Below are 20,490 nucleotides of genomic sequence, written 5' to 3' on the forward strand. Positions count from 1 at the left end.
AGGGGACTCGCAAAATGCTTCCGACCAGTGTGGCGGAAAAAAACAATCTGAGGATCCTAGACGCGTGAGGGATCTTGGGTACAGTGGACGTCACACTAGGGATAGTATTACTGGCACGCCCTGCGTCAACGCCCATTTTCGAGTTTTGAAAAACAAACTGTAATACTCCGCAGCTTCCACTAGATGTCGGCCTATGCACAGCATGTGATCCAAGCAGATTCCACAAGCCTCAAATATATATACACATATACACACCAGAATCACTTTAAATACTTTAGACATTTACGCCAGAACACTTCGGAATACTTGAGAAGCCACTTCAAAGGATACTTTCACTTGTGTTTGTTTGCGGTTACATTTGCAGCAACATTAGAAAGGGAAAAGACAATGTAATCGTATATTGGTTATTAAGCACACCTGCGGTTTCTAACATATGGTAGGTAATACATTTACTCTGCAAACAGATAATTATTAGTGTAACATTAGCTTAGATCATGGATCTAGAGAGGGCTTCTTCAATCAGCAAGTCTTTCAAGTCCAAAAACGCAAAGCTAGCTAAAGGCAGTTCGGAGAGGGCTCAAAGTCTTGACAAGCAGCAGAATACAAAGAGTTCCAGAGGATTTCTTCCAGTCACTAGTGTTATAGAAGCAGCAAGTTAACAACTAGCAACTGTACGCAGACTCCAAGGGACAGAAGCAGCAGCTTGAGTTGGAGGTAAGAGGCAGGGTGATCCTGGACATCTCAAGATGTATTCCAACGTGACTTCTAAGAATCCGGTCTAGGGAGAATTCTAATTTCTGTGCCAATTCCCTTCAACCATAGATATCCCCAGCTCTTGTCTGGAATTTAGGACTTTTATCCTGGAGCAAGTGAGACCTTTTTCTCCCTCGTATTTTGATCCAATTTGGATTCTGTATGCTTTGTTTTTGGAGAATGACAAACTCCATAGGCATCTACTTTTTGTATGGCAACAGCACCTTCAGTGTAGTGTCACAGAAGAATCCTGTAGATTTCTCTTAAGATTTAAATACCTTCTCTTGGGTGGCCTACTGTTACCAAGAGTAGTAAAGTGAAACTGATAGTTACCTTCCCCCCCCCCCCCATGTAAGTCCAGCAGATCCCATTTTATATGGAGTGCTGGGTGTTACTCATTAGCCCCCTTTGCCTACATTTCTACTTACTCATGCAACGTTTTTTATGTTACCCTCACAACTTTTAAATGGCTGGTGGCAGTGGTTTTATTCCCCTCCCTCCCCCATCATTGTGCTTTTCTACCGCAGGCTGAAGCCCTCAGCTGCAGTATAGCACCCATGGGTGACCATGGTGTCAAAATGGCCCGGTCTTTTTTTTTTCACCATCTCTTGTGTTTTACTCTGCGTGCCAAACCAGGTTTAACCCAGTTTGTTAGTTTTGCCTTTGAAGGGCTTCAGTACTGAAACCCACCTCTGGCTCCAGTGTGTCTGGCAGGGCAGGAAGCGAGGGTGGTACTCACTGTACCTGTCCGTAGTCTCCTTGGTAACCTGAATGCACCCAGCCATGATTGGCTGGCTGTCCTTGGAGGACATCCTGCTGTGCGAGTGACAGCTGGGCTGTGCATTGGGAAAAACCTGCATAAAAAGGCCAGGCTTCTTGCTTGGACTGAAGACAGTCGACCACTGGACGAGACATACGACAAAGGAATCATGAAGAGAAGCTTGCTGCATCCTCCTGGACCAATTAATTATTCAGTGAAGCCCTGCTGCTGTGCAGAAACTGCTTTTCCGAATCAACTAGAGAAGCTCCGGAGAGGACTTCCTTTGGGTTAGTGGGACCAACTAAACCCAAGACGAACTTTGCTGGAGGACCTTCCCCGACTGGCTGTACTTCTTTGCTGCTGCTGGAACAGAGTGCCGGGGGAGGGGGTAAAATAATCTGTAGTCTAGTGCAACATCTTTAAGCTGGACCAAAGCTCCAGAGGACCCAAGTTAGAGTCACCTCAGCAGAGTGCTGGACTCAGAGTGAAGTGTGTCCAAGATCCACAGTTTTGCTATTTGCTGGTAGCTGAAACCATGAAGTGCTGCTGAACTGTACAGCACCCGTAGCGGCCACCGACCTTCAAACTGCAGTGCAGGAGTCCTCCAGAGGTCCTCCCTCTTGTCCCCATGACGGAGGCCCAGGAACCCAGGATCATCATCCCTGCAACGAGAATGGAAGTCAGCTGGATCGTTCTAACCCATGGTACCGTACTGAATAAGGGGTACTTGCCTCTTGTCTGTAGCTTGCATTATCTCACGCGAGACTTGCAGTAGCTGCTTTTTGAAGAGTTGATCTCAGCTATGACCCTCGCAGCATGTGGTCCAACAGTGATTTCTACACTCTCCAACTTTGTGATACACTTTTGTGCCATCTAAGAAGTGCCTCAGCTCCCTAGACATTGTTGAAATGGACTTTGGCTGTCCTGGCTCCCAGACTCGTCTGACCCATTGACTGATCCAACTATCCCTCATAGGTGGTACATTGGTTTTAAACTACTATTTATGGGAAAGGTTTAGTCTATGCTCACATGCTCCGAGAACCTGTTAACCCCTTTTCCTTCCATTACCCTTTCCTCTTTTACCAATCAAAGTGGCACAGCGAGTAGAGCGCTCACTTTGACATCTGTGCAGAGCCTGCTAAGGCAGGTCCGAATCCCAGCGGGGCCAAACTCCGCCTTTCATCCCTTCGAGGTCGATAAATGAGCACCACACACCGTGGGTAATAAGCAGCGCTCAGATACCAGAGGGTTCGTAGCGCTATATAAATGCCAAATTATTATTGAGTGACAAATGCCAATACTGCCCTAGTAATTGAAGTCACCCCAGGGTGTAGAAAGTGTGTATGAACATCTCTAAAGAGAGGGTCTACTTGCTTTGCCTGGATTCTGAAAAAATATTTAAAGTGTATTTGTACTGAGCACATTGCCCTTTTCAAAGAATGCTTATTTAATACTGACCGTTAAATAATTATTTTACTAGAAAATCTTGAGTGTAAGTGTTATTTGGATACTTGGGTGTGGATTTCGATGCTACAGCTCCGATTTACCCCTCTTGAGATACACCTGGCTGCTCAGTCACTCTACCAAGTACGGACCTATACCAATAGGTGGGTTACCTATACCAAGCGGACAAGACTGGTGTAGTCTCCCACAGGATTACTGCATACAATCTTGCCTAACACTGGTGGCAAGCGGTGAGGATTTGTGTAGAGTTATTACATAGAGTATTTTCTGTACCTGTGCCCAACTAAACCAGCCACAGGGCTACGCTCCATCAAAAAGTGAAACAAATGTAACATGTCAAATATGGATAACTTCAATGAGGTAGCCGTGATTGTTCTGACAGTAGGTCAACTGAAAGATATGTGCAAGGACTCTGCCTGTAAAAAAGGAAAGAACTGAATTGCAAGGTTGTTGAATCACCAAGGTTTGTTTAGTAGGCCTGCACTACCGACTATCCCAAGTAATGTGGAAAATGATAACAGCTAGAGTTGAACTCCAATCTACAAGAGGAGTCAGGTGCTCTCTTCATGAGACTCCTCTACCTCCCCTTTGCCACAGCATGCCCTTTTGCCTCAGTCTATTTCCATTGGGACCCCACAAGGTCCAACCTTAAGCCCCAAATAGGTTTCTCTTGAGACAATGAGATTACAGTTGGAGTTCAAAAAGTTTAAGGCTGAAACCAATAGACATCAAACTCAAGGAGTTGTGGAAATGCAACATAAAATAGATATGAAAAGACTGACTCTTGAATCTACTTCCCTCCCAGAGTCATCTAGGTGTGCAAGTCCCAAGAGGCCCCACCTGCACAAAGAAGCAGCGAGTATGTATGAATCAAAACTTGATATATTGGATTGGCTGGGTAGGTTTGACTACACCCATGCTCTTCAAGGAATCAGTGGGAATGATGTAATCCCTTGGCTCATGTCTAGGCTCCCCTGAATGGCTGATGCTGTAATGGAGTTGTGTGCCAGAGGGAAAGGATTATGAAACTGAAATTGGCATTAAAGGAATGGTTCGCCCAAAACTTATTTAAAAAATAGATAGGCCATATTAAAAAAAAAACAAAAAAAAAATTAAAAAATAAAAACAGCATTTTTTTTTTCAAAGTCCCTATGTAAAATTTTGAGCAATTCAAGCTCAAAGATAGCACATGGGGGCATCCATTTTGTGAAATGGATGCCTGCCGCTGTGCTCGCTTTGGCTTTTGCGGCACGAATGAAGGAAAAGCCAGCCCGCCGTGGGTGGCTTTTCCTTCATTGGTGCTGTACGCAGAGGACGGGGACCGGAGACTACAGGCAGAAAAGCTGCAGCTGCATCTCGGTAAGTGCTATTTTTTTAAATAAAAACAAACACTAGCTGCGTTTTATTTCTGAGTTTTCCGGGCTGGAGGAGCCCGGAAAACTTAAAATAAAACCGCAGCTTTGAAAACGTATTTATGTTTGCGGTAGCTTTTGAAGCGACCGCAAACATAAATACAATATTATTGCGTTGGAAAACGCTGCGTTTTAAGTTTCTCAGGCTCCTCCGGCTCGGAGGAGCCTGAGAAACTCAAAGAAAAACCGCAGCGTTTTCAAAAACACAACCGCGTTGTGTTTCTGCCTGCCGTGGCTATCACTTTGGGTCTCCGGTGCTCCCCCAGGAGAGCACCGGAGACCCAAAGTGAAAGCAAAGGCAGGCAGAAACACGGTTGTGTTTACATGCCACTGAGAAACTTAGAAAGAAAAAACCGCAGCAGTTTCAAACACAATAACGTTGTATTTATGTTTGCGGTCGCTTCAAAAGCTACCGCAAACATAAATACAACTTTTCTAAAGCTGCAGTTTTATTTCCTAGTTTTCCGGGATCCTCCAGCCCGGAAAACGTAGAAAAAAATAGCACTTACCGAGATGCAGCTGCAGCTTTTCTGCCTGTATTCTCCGGTCCGCGTCCTCCGAGTCCCGGCACCAATGAAGGAAAAGCCACCGAGTGGTAGCTTTTGTTTACTACAGCTGGCTGGCTTTTCCTTCATTAGTGCCGCAAAAGCAAAAGCCAGCACAGGCGGGCATCCATTTCACAAAATTGATGTGCCCATGTGCTTGCTTTTGCACATTGGAGCTTGAATTGCTCAAAATTTTACATAGGGACTTCGAAGAAAAAAAAAAGGCAATAGTTTTTTTTTTTTAATATTGCCCATCTATTTTTGAAATAAATTTTGGGTGAACCATTCCTTTAAATAGCGAGGATTCGGAAAACTCCTTCCAAGTACCTTAGGAGGTTTAGGACCCTCAAAAAGACTGATGGTACCCCTTGAGCTACCTGTGTATGTGACTGTTTGAAAAACATAGATGGTTCGTTTAAGGGTTCCAGAGTTACACCTTTGAAGGAATGAGAAATCTGTTAGAATCTATTTTGATGCCTGCTCTCCTGAGCAGAGACAGCACTTGGTTCACTCAAACGAGCTTGAGCCCAAAATGTTAGCACAAGCTGCTGACATGTCGGTAGCCAACAGGGCCACTCACAAGAACTCTGGGGCAACTCACAAAAAGAAAGAAGGGAAGCAGCACAAGAAAGGGGGAAAAGAATTTTAATTCCAACCATCCAAAAGAGGGCCACAAACCTAGTAAGGTAAGTCCCATGGGAAACATGGAAAATCTAGTGAAACCTCTGGTGCCAAACCAGAGGGAGGTCAGCAAAAACCACCATTCCAGAGAACATTTGAAAGTGTTTTTGCATGCGAGTCAACTGACCATGTGAAAGGAGATCCCAGATGCAAGGGTAAACCTTCAGGGGTCCACATTGCCTCCTTAACCTCATCCCTGAGGGAGACGATTTTATATGGCAAATTTCTGGCTGAAGACCCCATTGGAGTCCAAACCAGTTATTTAGTGTCCCTGGGTCTGAAAAAACCAATGTGGAAACTCCATACCAGATAACACCAAAGAATATTATAAGGACAGTGTACTTGTAAATGGCCAGGAGACCCTGCCATTAGAGACACTGGGCAGGCGAGTTTTTTCAAACCGGAGGATGTGACAAAGGCACCCAAAGGTCCCACTACACTTGCAGGAGGCCCAATCCAAATGGTTCCAATTCTGCCAGCTCTCATCCAGTGTAATACTATGACTGTGCGAATACCAGTCAGTGTACAGAATGAAGTGACTGGGAGAGTCCTCAGTACCCTCAGGCCTCTTAGTAAAAGGAAGCATGAGCAAACAAAGATTGGCCAGAGAGGCAACCGCAGGGGACTCTGGGATCTTAAGGAGATTCCCCTTACCCCCAAGTCCACAGGAAGGCCACCCTTCTATTCCGAGGAAAAAGAAAAAGAAAGACAAGAGAGAAATCTAAAGTCTGAGAAAAAGAAAGGTTTGAAACCTAAACCCGTTCACAGGACAAGGACATTCGAGAGGACACTCCCAGGTCACCCCAGTGACCCCTTCCCCAGCTGAAGGGGAGTGGGAGGACCAACCAAACTCAAGAGTCAGCTACTGGTGAAACATAGCTGGAAAACCTTCCCTATGTAGAAGATCTGGACCCTAAAGACCACCCTGAGCTGCAAACTGCTTGGCAGAAGGTGGACCCTCTAGGGCAGATTTCAGCAGAGGTCTAGGAGCTTCCCAGCTGGAAGGGCAAGAGCCAGGGAAGCACAGGCTTTACTGGGAGGATGGCCTCCTCTACAGTGAACCCAATGAGTCCACTCCAGGAGACTAGTAGTGCCCCACGAGCTGAGACCGAGGTTCTTACAGTTAGCCCATGAGATTCCTCTGGCAGGCCACGTGAGTTTCAAGAGGACAAAAGAGAGGCCATCTCTGTATTTCTACTGGCCCAAGAAGGGGGCTGATGTAGAAAGGTTATATAAGAGCTGCCACACTGTTCAGACCTCGTGTAGCCAAGAATGTGGCACCTTTAGTGCCCTTCCCAGTGGTGGGAGTCCCTTTTGAGAGGGTGGGGATTGACATTGTTGGTCCCCTAGACCCTCCAACCTTTTCAGGCAACTGATTTAGATCGATTGTGGTAGACCATGCTACTAGGTATCCTGAAGCCGTGCCTATGAGAAATGTTACTGCTCAGGCAGTGGCAAAGGCCCTCCTTGGCATCTTTACCAGGGTAGGGTTTCCTAAGGAGGTCATCTATGACAGGGGGGTCAGATTTTATGTCTCACTACATGCAGACCATGTTGAAAAACTGGAGTGCCGTACAAGTTCAATAGCCTACCATTCCCAAACCAATTGGTTGGTAGAGAGAGAGGTTTAACAGAACTAAAGAGCATGACAGATGCTTTAGAGGAACCCCTTAGAAGAAAGTGGGACCTTCTACTGCCATGCCTTCCCTTTGCTTATAGAGAAGTCTCTCAAGCAGGGGGTTGGGTTCAGCCCCTTTTAACTGCTCTATGGTCATACATTTAGAGGCCCTTTGGCCATGATCAAGGAAGGGTTGGAGTGCGCTCCCTCCCTCAAGCGAATGAGAGTCCCAGACTATGTGCTAGCTTTCCGATGGGGGTTGTGGGGGGGGAGAAATAGCACTAATGACAAAAGCTTCTGATAACTTGAAAGCAGGTTAGGCTCTGGTCAAACATTGGCATGACCAGAATGCCAACATGGTGGAGTTTACTCCACAACAGCTTGTACTAGTTATGGTACCTACAAGGCAGAGGGCCTTACAGGACAAATGGATTGGACCCTTCAAGGTTGTGAGTAATCTTGGAGCGGTCAATAATTTAGTGGATTTGGGCAATCCCAAGGAGGTCCCTAGAGTCCATCAGAATAACCATATGAAGGCTTATGTTTTCAGACCAGAACTAGGAGCTTTGCTTCTAGCATCCGATCAAGAGGAGAGTGAACCTCTCCCTCATCCCCTCAGGGGACAACCCTCAGATGAGGCAATTGAAGGAGTAAAACACTCTTCAGATCGGACTATGCAACAGGAGGAGTGCAAGGCTCTGTTAAATCAGTTTGCCTCTCTGATCTCACCAACACCAGGCTAGATCCCCTGGTTCCAGCATGCTATTCTTACTGGTGATGGTCTCCATGTCAAAAGCAGGTTTTACATATCCCACATAAAGGAAGAGGTCAAGAAGATGCTTGATCTTGGGGTTATAGAGCCATCTACTTGTCCATGGGCTAGTCCAGTTGTACTAGTGCCAAAAGCAGGAACAAAGGAAGTGGGGTTCTGCGTGGACTATAGAGCTCTTAATGCAGTCACCACGACTGATGCCCATCCTTTACCCAGGACAGATGAGCTGGTGGACAAACTTGGTTCAGCCAAGTTCCTCAGTACATTTGACATGACCCAAGGCTGTTGGCAAATGGCTCTGACGGACCATGCCACGGAGAAAACTGCATTTCCTACCCCAGAAGGCCTCTACCAGTTTAAGGTTATACCTTTTGGACTAAAAAATGCACCCGCTACATTCCGGAGGATGGTGAATCAAGTTCTGAATGGGATGGAGGACTTCTGCATGGCATACTTAGATGGCATTGCAGTGTTAAGCCCCATTTGGGAAGAACATCTTCACCACCTTGGATATGTTTTGCAGGCTCTGGAACAGGCCTATCTAACCATAAAGGCTTGTAAATGAATTGGTCAGAGTAAAGAGGTGAAATACGGCCATTGCCTAGCAGAGTACAAGACTGGGCCACCACTACTACTCAGACCCAAGGGAGAGCCGTTCCTCACTGGGCAGGAACTTCATAGAGAACTATGGGACCATAGCTTCTCCCTTGAATGCCATCTCCTCACCCAAATTCCCCAAGAAGGGCAGGTGGAATGAGGAGTGCACCAAGGCTTTTGAATGACTGAAGAAAGCACTGTCAAGCTTCTAATATGGGGATAGGTGCAGTTTTGAGTCAACTGGATGAGCAAGGCAGGGAACACCCGATATGTTTCATCAGTAGAAAACGGAAGGCCCGTGAGACAAGATGGGCTACTATTGAACGTGAATGTTTTGCCATTGTGTGGTCTCTGAAGAAGTTTAGACCATACTTCTAGGATTCTACTTTTGTTATTCAGACTAACCATCTCAAGGGATAGTTGTCTATGCAGATGAAAGGCGAGGATTCTAAATTGTTAAGGTGGTCAGCCAGCGTCCAGGGTTTGATTTCACCAGAAAACAGGTTAGGGTGTAATCACCAAAATGCTGATGGTCTCTCCAGAAAGTATGACCAACTGTATAAGAGATTCTTCCAGGTGTGGATTAAATCGTTCTGTCCCTTAGCCCGCCCCCCCTCCCCCCCAAACTCCACCACTCACAGACTAAGGGACAGGAGTATTTACATAGTGGTTTTATTTTCCTATCATTGTGCTTTTCTATCGCATGCTGAACCCTCAGCTGCAATATAGCACTCGTGGGTGACCACTGTCAAAATGGCCCTGGTTTCGCCATTTGTTTGTCAGGTCTTTCTTGGGTTTTACTCTGCACGCCAAAACAGGTTTAACCTATTTTGTTCTCTTTGCCTTTGGTGGGCTTCAGTACTGAAGCCCGCCTCTGGCTCCAGTGTGTCTGGCAAGGCAGGAAGCAAGGAGGTGCCCAAAATTCCCTGCCCAGACTCTTTGGTAACCTGAATGCACCCAGTCATGATTGGCTACCTGGCTATTCTTGCAGGACAGCCACCCTGCTGTGTGAGCGACAGCTAGGCTGTGCATGAATGGGAGAAACCTGCATTAAAAGGCGAGGCTTCTTGGACTGAAGACAGTTGACCACTGGACGAAACATCAGACGAAGGAATCATGAAAAGCTTGCTCCAGGACCATTGACTTGCCCAGTGAAGCCCTGCTGCTGTGCTGAAACTGCTTTTCCAAATCTACTAGAGAATCTCCAGAGAGGACGACTTCTTCCTTTGGGTTAGTGGGACCAACTAACCCCCCCCCCCCCAAACCCCCAACCCCCCAACCCCCCGCGACAAACTTTGCTGGAAGACCTTTTTCTTGGCTGCTGCAGGAACAGAGTGCCAGGGTTCGAGAAATCCATAGTCGAGTGAAACATCTTTAAGCCAGACCGAATCTCCAGGAAGATCCAGAGGACCCTCCCAAAGCAGGATGACCTAAGCTCGAGTCACTGCACCAGAGTGCTGGACTCAAGGAGTGACAGGATCAAAGATCCACGGTGGTGCCATTTGCTGGTAGCTGAAACCGTGAAGTGCTGCTGAACTGAAAGAGCCCGTAGCAGCCGCCAACCTTCGAACTGCAGGAGTCATTCAGAAGTCCTCCCTCTTGTCCCCACAACTGAGGCCAAGGAACCCAGGATCTGCATCCCTGCAAGCAAAACAGAAGCCAGCTGGATACTCTTTCTAACATAAGGTACTGCGCTGACTAAGGGGTACTTACCTGTTGTCTGTAGCTTGCATGTTCACTTAAGACTTGCAGCAGCCGCTTTTTGAAGATTTGACCTCAGCTACGACCCTCACAAGACTAACAGCTTGTGGCCCAACAGTTTTCTACAAACTAACTTGTGAAAGAATTTTGTGCCATCTAAAAGTGCCTCAGCTACATAAACATTGTTCAAATGGACTTTGCTGTCCTGGCTCCCTGCAGACTCTGACTGATTCCAACTATCCCTCATAGGTGGTACATTGGTTTTAAACTACTATTGCTGGGAAAGTTTTTGTCTAGGAGGATTGTAAAAGTGCTCACATGCTCCAAGAACCGATTAACTCCTTTTCCTTCCATTAGCCTTTCCTCTTTTACCAATCTCAGAAGGTTCCAAAGTATTTACCACAAGCCTTCAAAACTGCATACATCAGGGCACTAAGATACAGCAGGAAACGTAGAGGACCGCTCCAACTACAGACCCATCTACAACATCCCATAAACAGCTAAATTGCTCGAAACATACATATAAAAAACGACCCAAGACGTCATTGAATGAGCACGGCCTACTAGACCAAGCACAAGTTGGCTTCAGACCAATGAGAGGAAAAGAATCGGCTCTACTCTCAATATGAGACAATCTAAAAATGAACTCGGACAACAGCACTGCCTTGATACTCCTAGACCCATCAGCAGCATTCGACACAGTTAACCACGACACCCTCATAACGAGATTAGACGGACAGGGAATAACAGACACCGCCTTACTAGGGATCAAATATTTCCTAACGAAGATAACGGAAACCATATGGATGAAACCCTTCAAATCTAGCCCGAGAGGTTCGACCTGTGGAGTACCACAAGGCTGCTCCTTCTCCCATCTACTATTCAACATCTACCTGTATCTACTTATCAGAATCATCAAAAGCCATGGCCTCACCTGCTACAACTACGCCGACGATGCACAAATCTTCAAAATACAAGACAACCCGGAAATAAACTCCACGCAAGAAAACTGCCTCTGGGATGCATTTCTCTGGATGAACTCCAACTGCCTCAAAATCAACAAAGGCAAAACAGAAATAATGATCGTCAAAAAATGGAGAAGAAAACCACTTCATCCCTTGGGCAAGGGAACTCAGGACAACCCCAAAACACTCACTGATTGTAAAAAACCTGGGGGTCCTGATGGACAATTTTACGCTAGAGCCACAAGTAAACTCCCTTCTCAATAAAAGCTTCCTACTGTGAGCGGCAAAGAGGATCCTACTATTCCCATTGTTCGCCAACAAAACCACCATCATCATCATCATCATCCCCCTAGTCATGTCCTGAGTAGACTATGCCAGTCATGTCCTGAGTAGACTATGCCAACAGACTTTACTTAGACATGCCGGAATGACTATTAAAAAAACTACAATGCATTCAAAACACAGCAGCCAGACTCCTTCTGAGACTCCTTCTGAAACTACCCCGAAGAGAACACACCACCCCAACAACACTACATTGGCTACCAATAAAACTACTAATAAAATTCAAAACAATGTGCATCACGCACAGAGCGGTACACAACGAAGGCGCTGACTTCTTGAGACCAACTGCGTCTACATCAACCAACAAGAATGCTCACATCAAGCATTGATATCCACCTGGAACTGAAACCCTACAACAAAAGAAAACTTGGGAGGATCCTCCTCTCACCAAGCCCCGAAAACTTGGAACCACTTTCAAAAGTACATACAACACAAGAAACCACCTACTATTCAGGAAACTACTCAAAAACCTGGCTCTTCACGTAACTAGAAAGACCAGCCACAGGGGCACGCACACAACCAAAACATCTATGAACGTAGAGAGACCCGGATCCACACAAAGCAATCAATGGGTAAAAACCCTCAGGAAAATATTCCACAACATACTAAACGACTAACCGGGAGACAGCACCAATACGACCAAAGACCGTATACATAGCAAGACAAACACTGGGAAGAATCATTAAGAGGACAATAACCTTAACTATAGCCATTCCCAACAGAACCAAGGACAACACAGAGGGAAAGGAAGGACTACACCACGAGCCCCAATCCAGTGGGTGAGAAACAGAATGTTTCATCATTACATACTGTCCACCTACCACACAGCGGGCAGCACAATGCCCCATCACACAAAAACTACAACATCCCAAGGATGTTCACCCACAGAAACCAATGAACCAACGGAAAGACATTCATGACAGGAGGAAACTAACAACTGAATACACAGGCTCACCAAGACGGAAGCACTAGAACGCCACAGCAACACCACTCCGACCCTGAACCATTCAAAACCAACTGACCAGTGTCACACCAGATAAGAGAATAGAGATATTATCAACGCAGTCCCACACCCGAAGAAAGGTTCAGATGCACCCATCAATCCAAACAATACTCACTACGCTACAGCGGGGCCAGCGCAGCACCAACAAAGCGAGTCGGCCCATGAGGAACCAGCATCAACCAAACCAACAGGGATACAACTAACGGAATCAGAAAGTACCTGAATCAGGATAGACCCTACTAACCCAACACTCAATCTTCTGCATACTTAAACCACACAACCATCTCTCTCCCAGCAATCTGCACGCACTTACCACACCGCATCAACACAATCCCCTACAGCACTTCTCCCCCGATCCGATACTAGCACCAAAGCCCAGCACTCTGTATACCGAGCTGAAGCTGCCAACAGCACATCACTTCTCCCACTCTCCTGCTCCTCTCCTCCAGACTAACCATACCCGTCCTTCCACTTTACAGATCCGCCAGAGCGCCTGGGGACCAATTCCGTTGGTGATGGTGCGCTATACAGGTACCTTTAACATAACATTTAATTGACAAATAAGTGCCAATACTGCCCTAGTAATTGAAGTCACCCCAGGGTGTAGGAAGTGTGTATTTGAGTGTCTACTTGCTGTGCCTTGATTCTGAGAAAGTATATTTTTATTGTTGAACATTTCAAAGAATGTTTATATAATACGGACCGTTAAATATTTTACTAGAAAACCTCGAGTCCAAGTGTTATTTGGATATTTGTGTGTGGATTTCAATGCTAAGCTCACATTTACCCCTCTTGAGATATGACTGGCTGCTCAGTCACTCTACCAAATTGTGTAGTACCAACTTGTGTAGTAGAAATAGATGGGTTACCTAATACCAAGAGGTCAAGACTGGTGTAGTCTCCCACAGGGTAAGTACATACAACCTTGCCTAACATCAGGTAAGCAATATTCTCCCCCTTTCCCCAGCACCACAGTACCTTAGGTTAGAAGACAATGTTCGTTCTGAGCGCTCTGCAATGTTGCAGCTCTGGACACTACCTCCAGATTCCTTGGTCCGATGACTGAAGGCGGGACAATGGACAGGAACTCTCAGCAGCATTCTCGAGGGAGGACCTGGGGCTTGACTTTCAGCAACTTCTTGGTTCACTCTGCGGTTTTGGTGCCTTTTCTGAAGCACCAACAAAGGACACAGATCACCCAATCAATCTTTTTCACTTCCTGCAGTCCCACACTGACGAGGGGGTCTGGGCGAGTTGGATTGGATCTCTGGAGTGTTCTTATGGGTTCAGCAAAGATTTGGACGGATTCGGCCTTTCCACGATTATGCATTCGAAATGGGCAGCAGGTCTCCTAGTATTGGGATTCTGCAACTCTGGAAGCTCCTAGGAGCTCGAGAGATGGCTCAATTAAAAGTTAGTCTTGGGACTGGTTGTTCCCACCAGCCAAAGGGAAGGAGGAGTCTATTTTAGAGCTCCTCTGTCGAACAGGGTCAGGACAGCAGTGGTCGCTGCATGGTTTTGTAAAGGGTCTGCAGGCGTCTCGAGTTGTCTTCTACCGTTACTTCAGCTTCCAGTGGCCGACTCGCTTTTCACTCCAGAAGCCTCACCTTTTATACCATTCCAGCACACGCTCCTCTGAAATCTCAGCATTTTACAGAAAGGGGCGTTTGGCTGTCCAATCAGGACAGCCAGATCCCCTGTGGGAGCTTGTTTTAGTCGGGCACACAAAGGATTGTGGGGGGTGGGGGTGATTGATGGGGCAGTCGAACATTTCCCCCCCCACTTCCTGCCTGCCCAGACACACAGACACCCCCCCCCCCCTACCAGAATGGTAGAGGAAGGGCCAACAAAAGGACAACTACACTAATAATGGCGAAAAAAAGAATAGGGAGGCCCCAAGTTGGTACTTGGGTGCCCCTATTGTGCACGACCGAGACTAGGGACATAGCAGAATAAAAATTACACAACAGTTTGCAAGAACACTTCCACAATTGGGGACTGAATTGGGGACTGAATTGGGGACAGGCAGGCAGGTCAAAGAACAGGGTATAAACCCTACAAACAGTGGACAGCAGGAAGAGAACCCAGAAGGAAACAAAGGGCAAAGGCCTGACAGAGCTGCCAAACTGACTGCAGGAAACAGGAGCCAAACTGGGAGTGTTAAGACGCACCAGTTATGGCAGCGTTCATGCATTTATAGTCCTCCATGCTCTGGCACAGGAAACCCATTGGCAAGACAACAAGCCGTACAGTGCAGAACTGTGGGGCGGGGCTTTCTCCATGTTGTATCTGTGCCATCGTGGTGGCTGCACCACTGGTCTGCAGGGCTCCCCTTCCCATGCGATGGGGCCCACTGCATCCCTCCATGTCGTCATAAGGTTGCCCACCGTCAAAGGAACCACCAGCGATGATCGCAGCACCACTCAAGAGTAGGCATGAGAGGCAGTGCTGCACAACAGGGCTGCCCGTGTGTGGTGCGCCCAAACCCCCCGTACCAAAATGCTAACATTCTGAGTGTACCCTACTGGTGGCAGAGAAATCTTTAAATCCAAGTCATAATTTAGTTATGGTGTCTCACAATTATTACAAACCAGAGCAATTTGCCAACACATGGCAGCCCTCCGAGCTCGGCTCAGCTGTGGGAACAATGTATTCTCCCAAGACGGGCTGGACCTTGCCACAGCGGGGAAGTGGGTATTTGGGGACCCGGTGGCGATTACTGATTTTCCGAGGGCAGGCAACGCCCACACCAGAGACAGCCACTGCAGGGGAAGCTGGCCTGGGAACAGGAATCAAAGGGCACATCCATTCACAAAAGGCTTGGCCTCACACCAGGATGCATCATATCTGAAGGCCTTTGATTTCATTGAGAAGGGAAGAGGGCAGACCTAGGGAGCAGTTTGAGAAGGTTCCACCATCTTGTTTCTCTCTGCCTACATCTTTCCTTCCTGTACGCCTCCACTCCCTGTAGCACAAAGTCCCTTTGGAGTGATGTCAGAAGGCAAAGACTGTTGGTTCTAAGAACTAGTCCAATCACCTGTGGGCCTTTGCCTTTAAAATAATGGGTCTCCCATTCCTATTTGATTCACTCTGGAACAAACACCAGAGAAGAATTCAATTGGACCCCTTCAGAGAGCGTTGTACCTTCCAAAGCCCTCAACCACCGAGGTGAAGCAGGTAGAGCAAATCTGATGCCTGCTGTGGACCCGGACCAGTCACTATGCACCAGACTCTCCCCTGGCTGGAAGAGCAAAGGACTCATCCGATCCTAGAGCACCTGGAGTAGGTCTTCGACTAGATCAGCTGAAGCTTCCTGCTCTGCCGCATTGAACTGGTCGCACCGCCTTAAGTCGCGTTCGCCGCCACTGTACCACAGGGATTCCTACCAGTGCTGCCTTTGCCACTCCTCCGAACATTCAAACTACGGGCCTACATCTCAAACAAGCTCAATGCAGCATCGCGCCCTCACCAAGCCGATCACCTGATATGATTTGAATCATACTGCTGAATGAACTGCTAGTCACTGGGTGTGGACTAACCGCTGAACTGACTGCCAATCACTGACTATAACCAGGGGGAGGGGGGGTTTACACCACAAATTATCCAGACTCCTTTGAACTGCTGCTTTGCCAAACCTCACACTGAAGCAACAGAATCGCAGCTTAGAACCATCACCACCCACTGAAGCACTCATCAACCCTTTCCAGCAATTACAACCCAATTCAACCTCAATTGGAACCAGGAGTGCCCAGACTTGCATTGCCACGGTCACCTTCAAACCATAAGGTTATAACACATTCAAACCTGCTTGCTGCTTGGACCTGCACGATCAAACGTACCCAAACTGAGCTCGATAGGCACTCACCACTACTCAAAGCAGAATTGGCCACTGGAACCTCCAAGAACCACAAGAAGCTACTATATTGGCACATGGCAATGGTTATGGACCTCCTCTAATAAAACTACTGGTATTGACTGCATTCCGACTTCAAAAGCAAATAGGGAAACAATGCAATTGCGAGGCAAGATTGGCAACAGAACACTTCCTCTCCAAGAGGACCCCTTTTCACTGCAAAATCCATTATTCAGCACGCCGACGAGAAAGCCAAAACAGAAACAGTTAAGCTTGCCTTCATATGTTGCAAATGCGAACTTGTTATTTATATACTTCACAAAACACTAATTTATGAATACACTTGGTCGATTTACTTTATCATTATTAAACTAACGTTTACCTCTGCACCAAAGCTCCAAAACACGTATAGCAACTACCAGTATGTGGCAATAACCTTACAGACCATGGGCGATGGTCTACGGCTATATTAACTGCCCATTCAGTCCTTTTTGCATCCAAGAAACAGATCCTTTTAAAGCACACAGGTCATTACGTTCCTTACACCCCCAGACTCATTATTTGGAGTGTCGCATTGTGCTAGCGTTGCTTAGTCTGTTTCCTCAGGGGTGGGTTGATTAGTTTTTCTATTTATTTTTTCATGTGGTGTGTTTTATTTAAGTATTTCTATAGAACCTTTCTTTGTCATTCCCTTTATTTTGGGTTATATTTTGACTTTTGGGTTGCTAGTGAATCACATCACACCCTATCAATACATAACCTCGCACCACGTTAACACAAAAGGCAATTCTGTTTTACCTTTAGGATTGTGTTGGCTCTTGTTTTGTACAAGTGTGAGGACTGGGTGGGCATTTTTAGCCTCTACTCATCCTTTTACTCCGGTCAGACAGAAATCAATTCATCACAGCATGCTCCTTCACTGGTGTTTCAGCCAACTGATTTATTTTTGCATTTGAAAAGCACCTAAACCCTTAGTCATTAGGGCGCTGTTCTGACCAGTTACATACAATGAGGAAAACAGAGAAGTGTTACAATTCCTCCGCTTAAGGCTAATACTCTTCGGTTTTGGGAGCACATGGATAAAGGGTGGCTCCAGTCAGATCGATAGTGAGTCATCCATCGTTGGGAAAATAGCTAGGTTTTCAGACATTTGCAGAAGGCCCAGTAAAACTCATCCACTTCTAGGGCGGGTTGGCGAGTTTCCAAAGCGTGGCTGCCACTGTGGGGAAGCTTGATCCACCTGCCCTGGCTCGAAAGTATTTCGGTTGAACAAGGCAGTAAACGGACCTGGTTGGTCTTGAGGATTGTGCGCTCACGATTATTTTTGGGCAAGGTAAGCCGGGGCAGTAGTAGAGACATATGTGCGCCATTGATAACGTTTTGAAGCGGATTCTTTCTGGAATAGGGAAGCCAGTCGGCATACCTTCTTGCAGGTGTTATGTAGTCTCTTTTGGGAAAGTTGAGGGCAGAGTGTAGGGCACGGTTTTTAATTACTTGTACTTCAAGTTCTCTTTGGCGGTGCCAGCGAAAAGGGCGTTGCAGTAGTCTAGCCCCAATGATCTCTCCAGCTACTGTGAGGCAACTGGAAAGGGATAGGTGGTGTCTGGTGACGTTAATCAGTCTTGTGTAGGCAAAGGGGGAAGCAATGGCATTCACTTGTCTGTATGGGAGAGGGTGGCGTCTAGGTAAACGCCTAGAGTTTTCACAGAGTCGGAGACAGGGATTACTCAATCTTGAAGGTAGAGTATGGTTTGTTGAGCTTCTTCAAGACTGCCAGGGAGCCTACCAGCAGGATCTCAGTCTTGTGGTCATTTAGACATAGGTAATTCGTGGCCATCTAAGCTTGGATAACTTGGTAGATTTTAAGGGAGATGGAGTCTGTGTCATAGTTACCTGTCAGGTGGAGAAGAATGTGGGTGTTGTCAGCGTAGTTGGAGTAAAAAATGCCCTGGGCATCAAGGATGTTAGAGGGTTTGGTAAATATATTGTAGAGGGCATGGGACATACAGGAACCTTGTGGGACACTGCAGGAGCGCCAACTGTTTGAGAAGACTCATGGATCCATCTTCAAGGAATGAGGCAACCCATGTGGAGGCTTCTTTGGAGAAGTTGGCAGAAGCGTGGTGACAAAGGATTTGATGATCCACCAAGTCAAATGCTGCCGAGAGATCCAGTAGGAGGAGCAAGGCGGATTTGCCCTCATCCCTAAAGCGGTCGAGCTGAATTAGAGTCCCACAGGGCTGATTCGGTACTGTGCCCTGGTCAGATGACCGGTGGTCGCATACCTAGGATAGGTTGGTTTCTAAGAATGTTTGTATTGGATTGTAGGCTGCTCTGTCCAGGATTATAAGCAAAAAAGTTGTTATGGGGCGGTAGAGCATTAGGAGGGTCAGTCTTGTGAAAAAAGTACTGAAAATAAATATTGAAAACCAAATGGTCCCATACAAAAACAAAGTTTGTTGTTGTTAGCCTGTCTCAAAACCAAAGTATACTGAAGGTATGGTGCACTGGTGACATGATTAATCTATAACAAAACGCCATACGGTTCACTGACTGGAGTGAAAAGAAATTACACCCTTCCAGTATACTGCGATGACAAAGCGCATTAATTGAAACTCGAAGCCCCAGTATATCATGACAAGGAAGAGTTGTACCGATCTACCAAACCCAGAATGCCCCAGCTTACCTTAACAGGGTGATCCTGGACAGGATCCACTTTTTCTCCAGTTTTCTCTTTCTTTCTTCTCTGTTTCTTTTTCTTCTTTTTAGCACCACTCTCATCGCCTGGACTGGATCCACTAGGAGTAAAAAGGCAGAAGCAAAGTCAGTCTAAAGCAACTAGTGGCTTTAATAGTCAGCAAAAGAACAGGCCACTTTCAAACATCAAACATAGTACTACTCAGTCAAGGTGGGATCGAAAGAGCATCTAGACACAGGGAGCGGTTGTAGGTCAATTGGTCGAATATAAATGGTCGACAGGACAAATGGGCGACACCAAAAGGTCGACAGATCAAATTTATTTTTTGTTTCACATTTTTTGGGGGAGGGGGGTTCCCCCACCCCCTTTTTTTGCTAAACCCCCCTCCCCCCCTAAAGGAAAACACATATATATATATATATAAAAATAAATTCGATCATTTGTCCTGTCGGCCAAATTGTGTCGACCATGTGTCTGTCCACCATTTGACTAGACACCACAGGGAACCATTACACTGCCCAAAGTCCAGGACAGATAAATCACCAGATCATGTTTTGCTTGCTAAAACGACATTGCTTGGCAGCTGCAGTAACAGCAACGTACCAAATCGATTGCAACTGTGCCAGACCTGCTCAGCAGCAAGTGCACCAGAAAAAGAAACTTTCTTTGCCACTGGCCCGAGTAACCACTTAAATGATTAGGGCTTAAAACCAAGAGCATCCTTTGACAGGCACCACATCCTACTGGGGGTGGGGGAGGTTAACAAAAAACGGTCTCAGACTAGAGACATTTTAAAACGGCATTAGCAAGTGACTGGCATGAGTGCACAATTATCACCAGAGGACGGCTTAACGAACAGGGAAGCCATAAGCAGACTGGGTACAGATCAGATCAGAGAAGAGAGTGAAAGTCAACAAAGTAATCCGCGACCCATGGAGATTGTCTGATTTTGCAAACTTATTGGGAGACCAAATATATGCATTTTCTTAATTTTCATTTTTGAAAGGCTTTAAATGGGCCATTAAATCACTAGTTTTAGGATGGTGGCAAAGAGCAGGGGTGCCCGAGGTAGTGAGGGGGGAGTGGGGGGGGGCTAGAAACACAATAGGCAACTCCTCCCAGGTTGGTTAAATTAAAGGAATAAAATATTTGATGCATAAAGCTAAACTCATGCCCTCGCGCCAGCACCAGTGTCAAAAGGTGCCGGGACAACTGGACAAAAAAGAATTGGCTCCTAAGGACACCATGTCCCTGATGGAATCCCAATTAACCTAATATGGCTGCAGCCAGCAACCAGGCAACAGCGCAGAATTCAGCTAGCCACAA

General features: G+C 46.5%; 1 protein-coding gene across 1 annotated transcript in view; it reads right to left on the reverse strand.

Annotated features, from left to right (window-relative positions):
* Nucleotides 1-20,490, reverse strand: part of NMT1 (N-myristoyltransferase 1) — a 221,012-nt gene that overhangs the window by 118,776 nt on the left and 81,746 nt on the right. The window contains exon 2 of the mRNA XM_069634238.1: nucleotides 19,153-19,264. Within this exon, the coding sequence (XP_069490339.1) occupies nucleotides 19,153-19,264 (112 nt within the window). The remainder of the gene's footprint in view (nucleotides 1-19,152; nucleotides 19,265-20,490) is intronic.

Source organism: Ambystoma mexicanum, chromosome 13, assembly GCF_040938575.1.
Source record: "Ambystoma mexicanum isolate Mex_15411 chromosome 13, UKY_AmexF1_1, whole genome shotgun sequence".
Lineage (NCBI taxonomy): Eukaryota > Metazoa > Chordata > Amphibia > Caudata > Ambystomatidae > Ambystoma > Ambystoma mexicanum.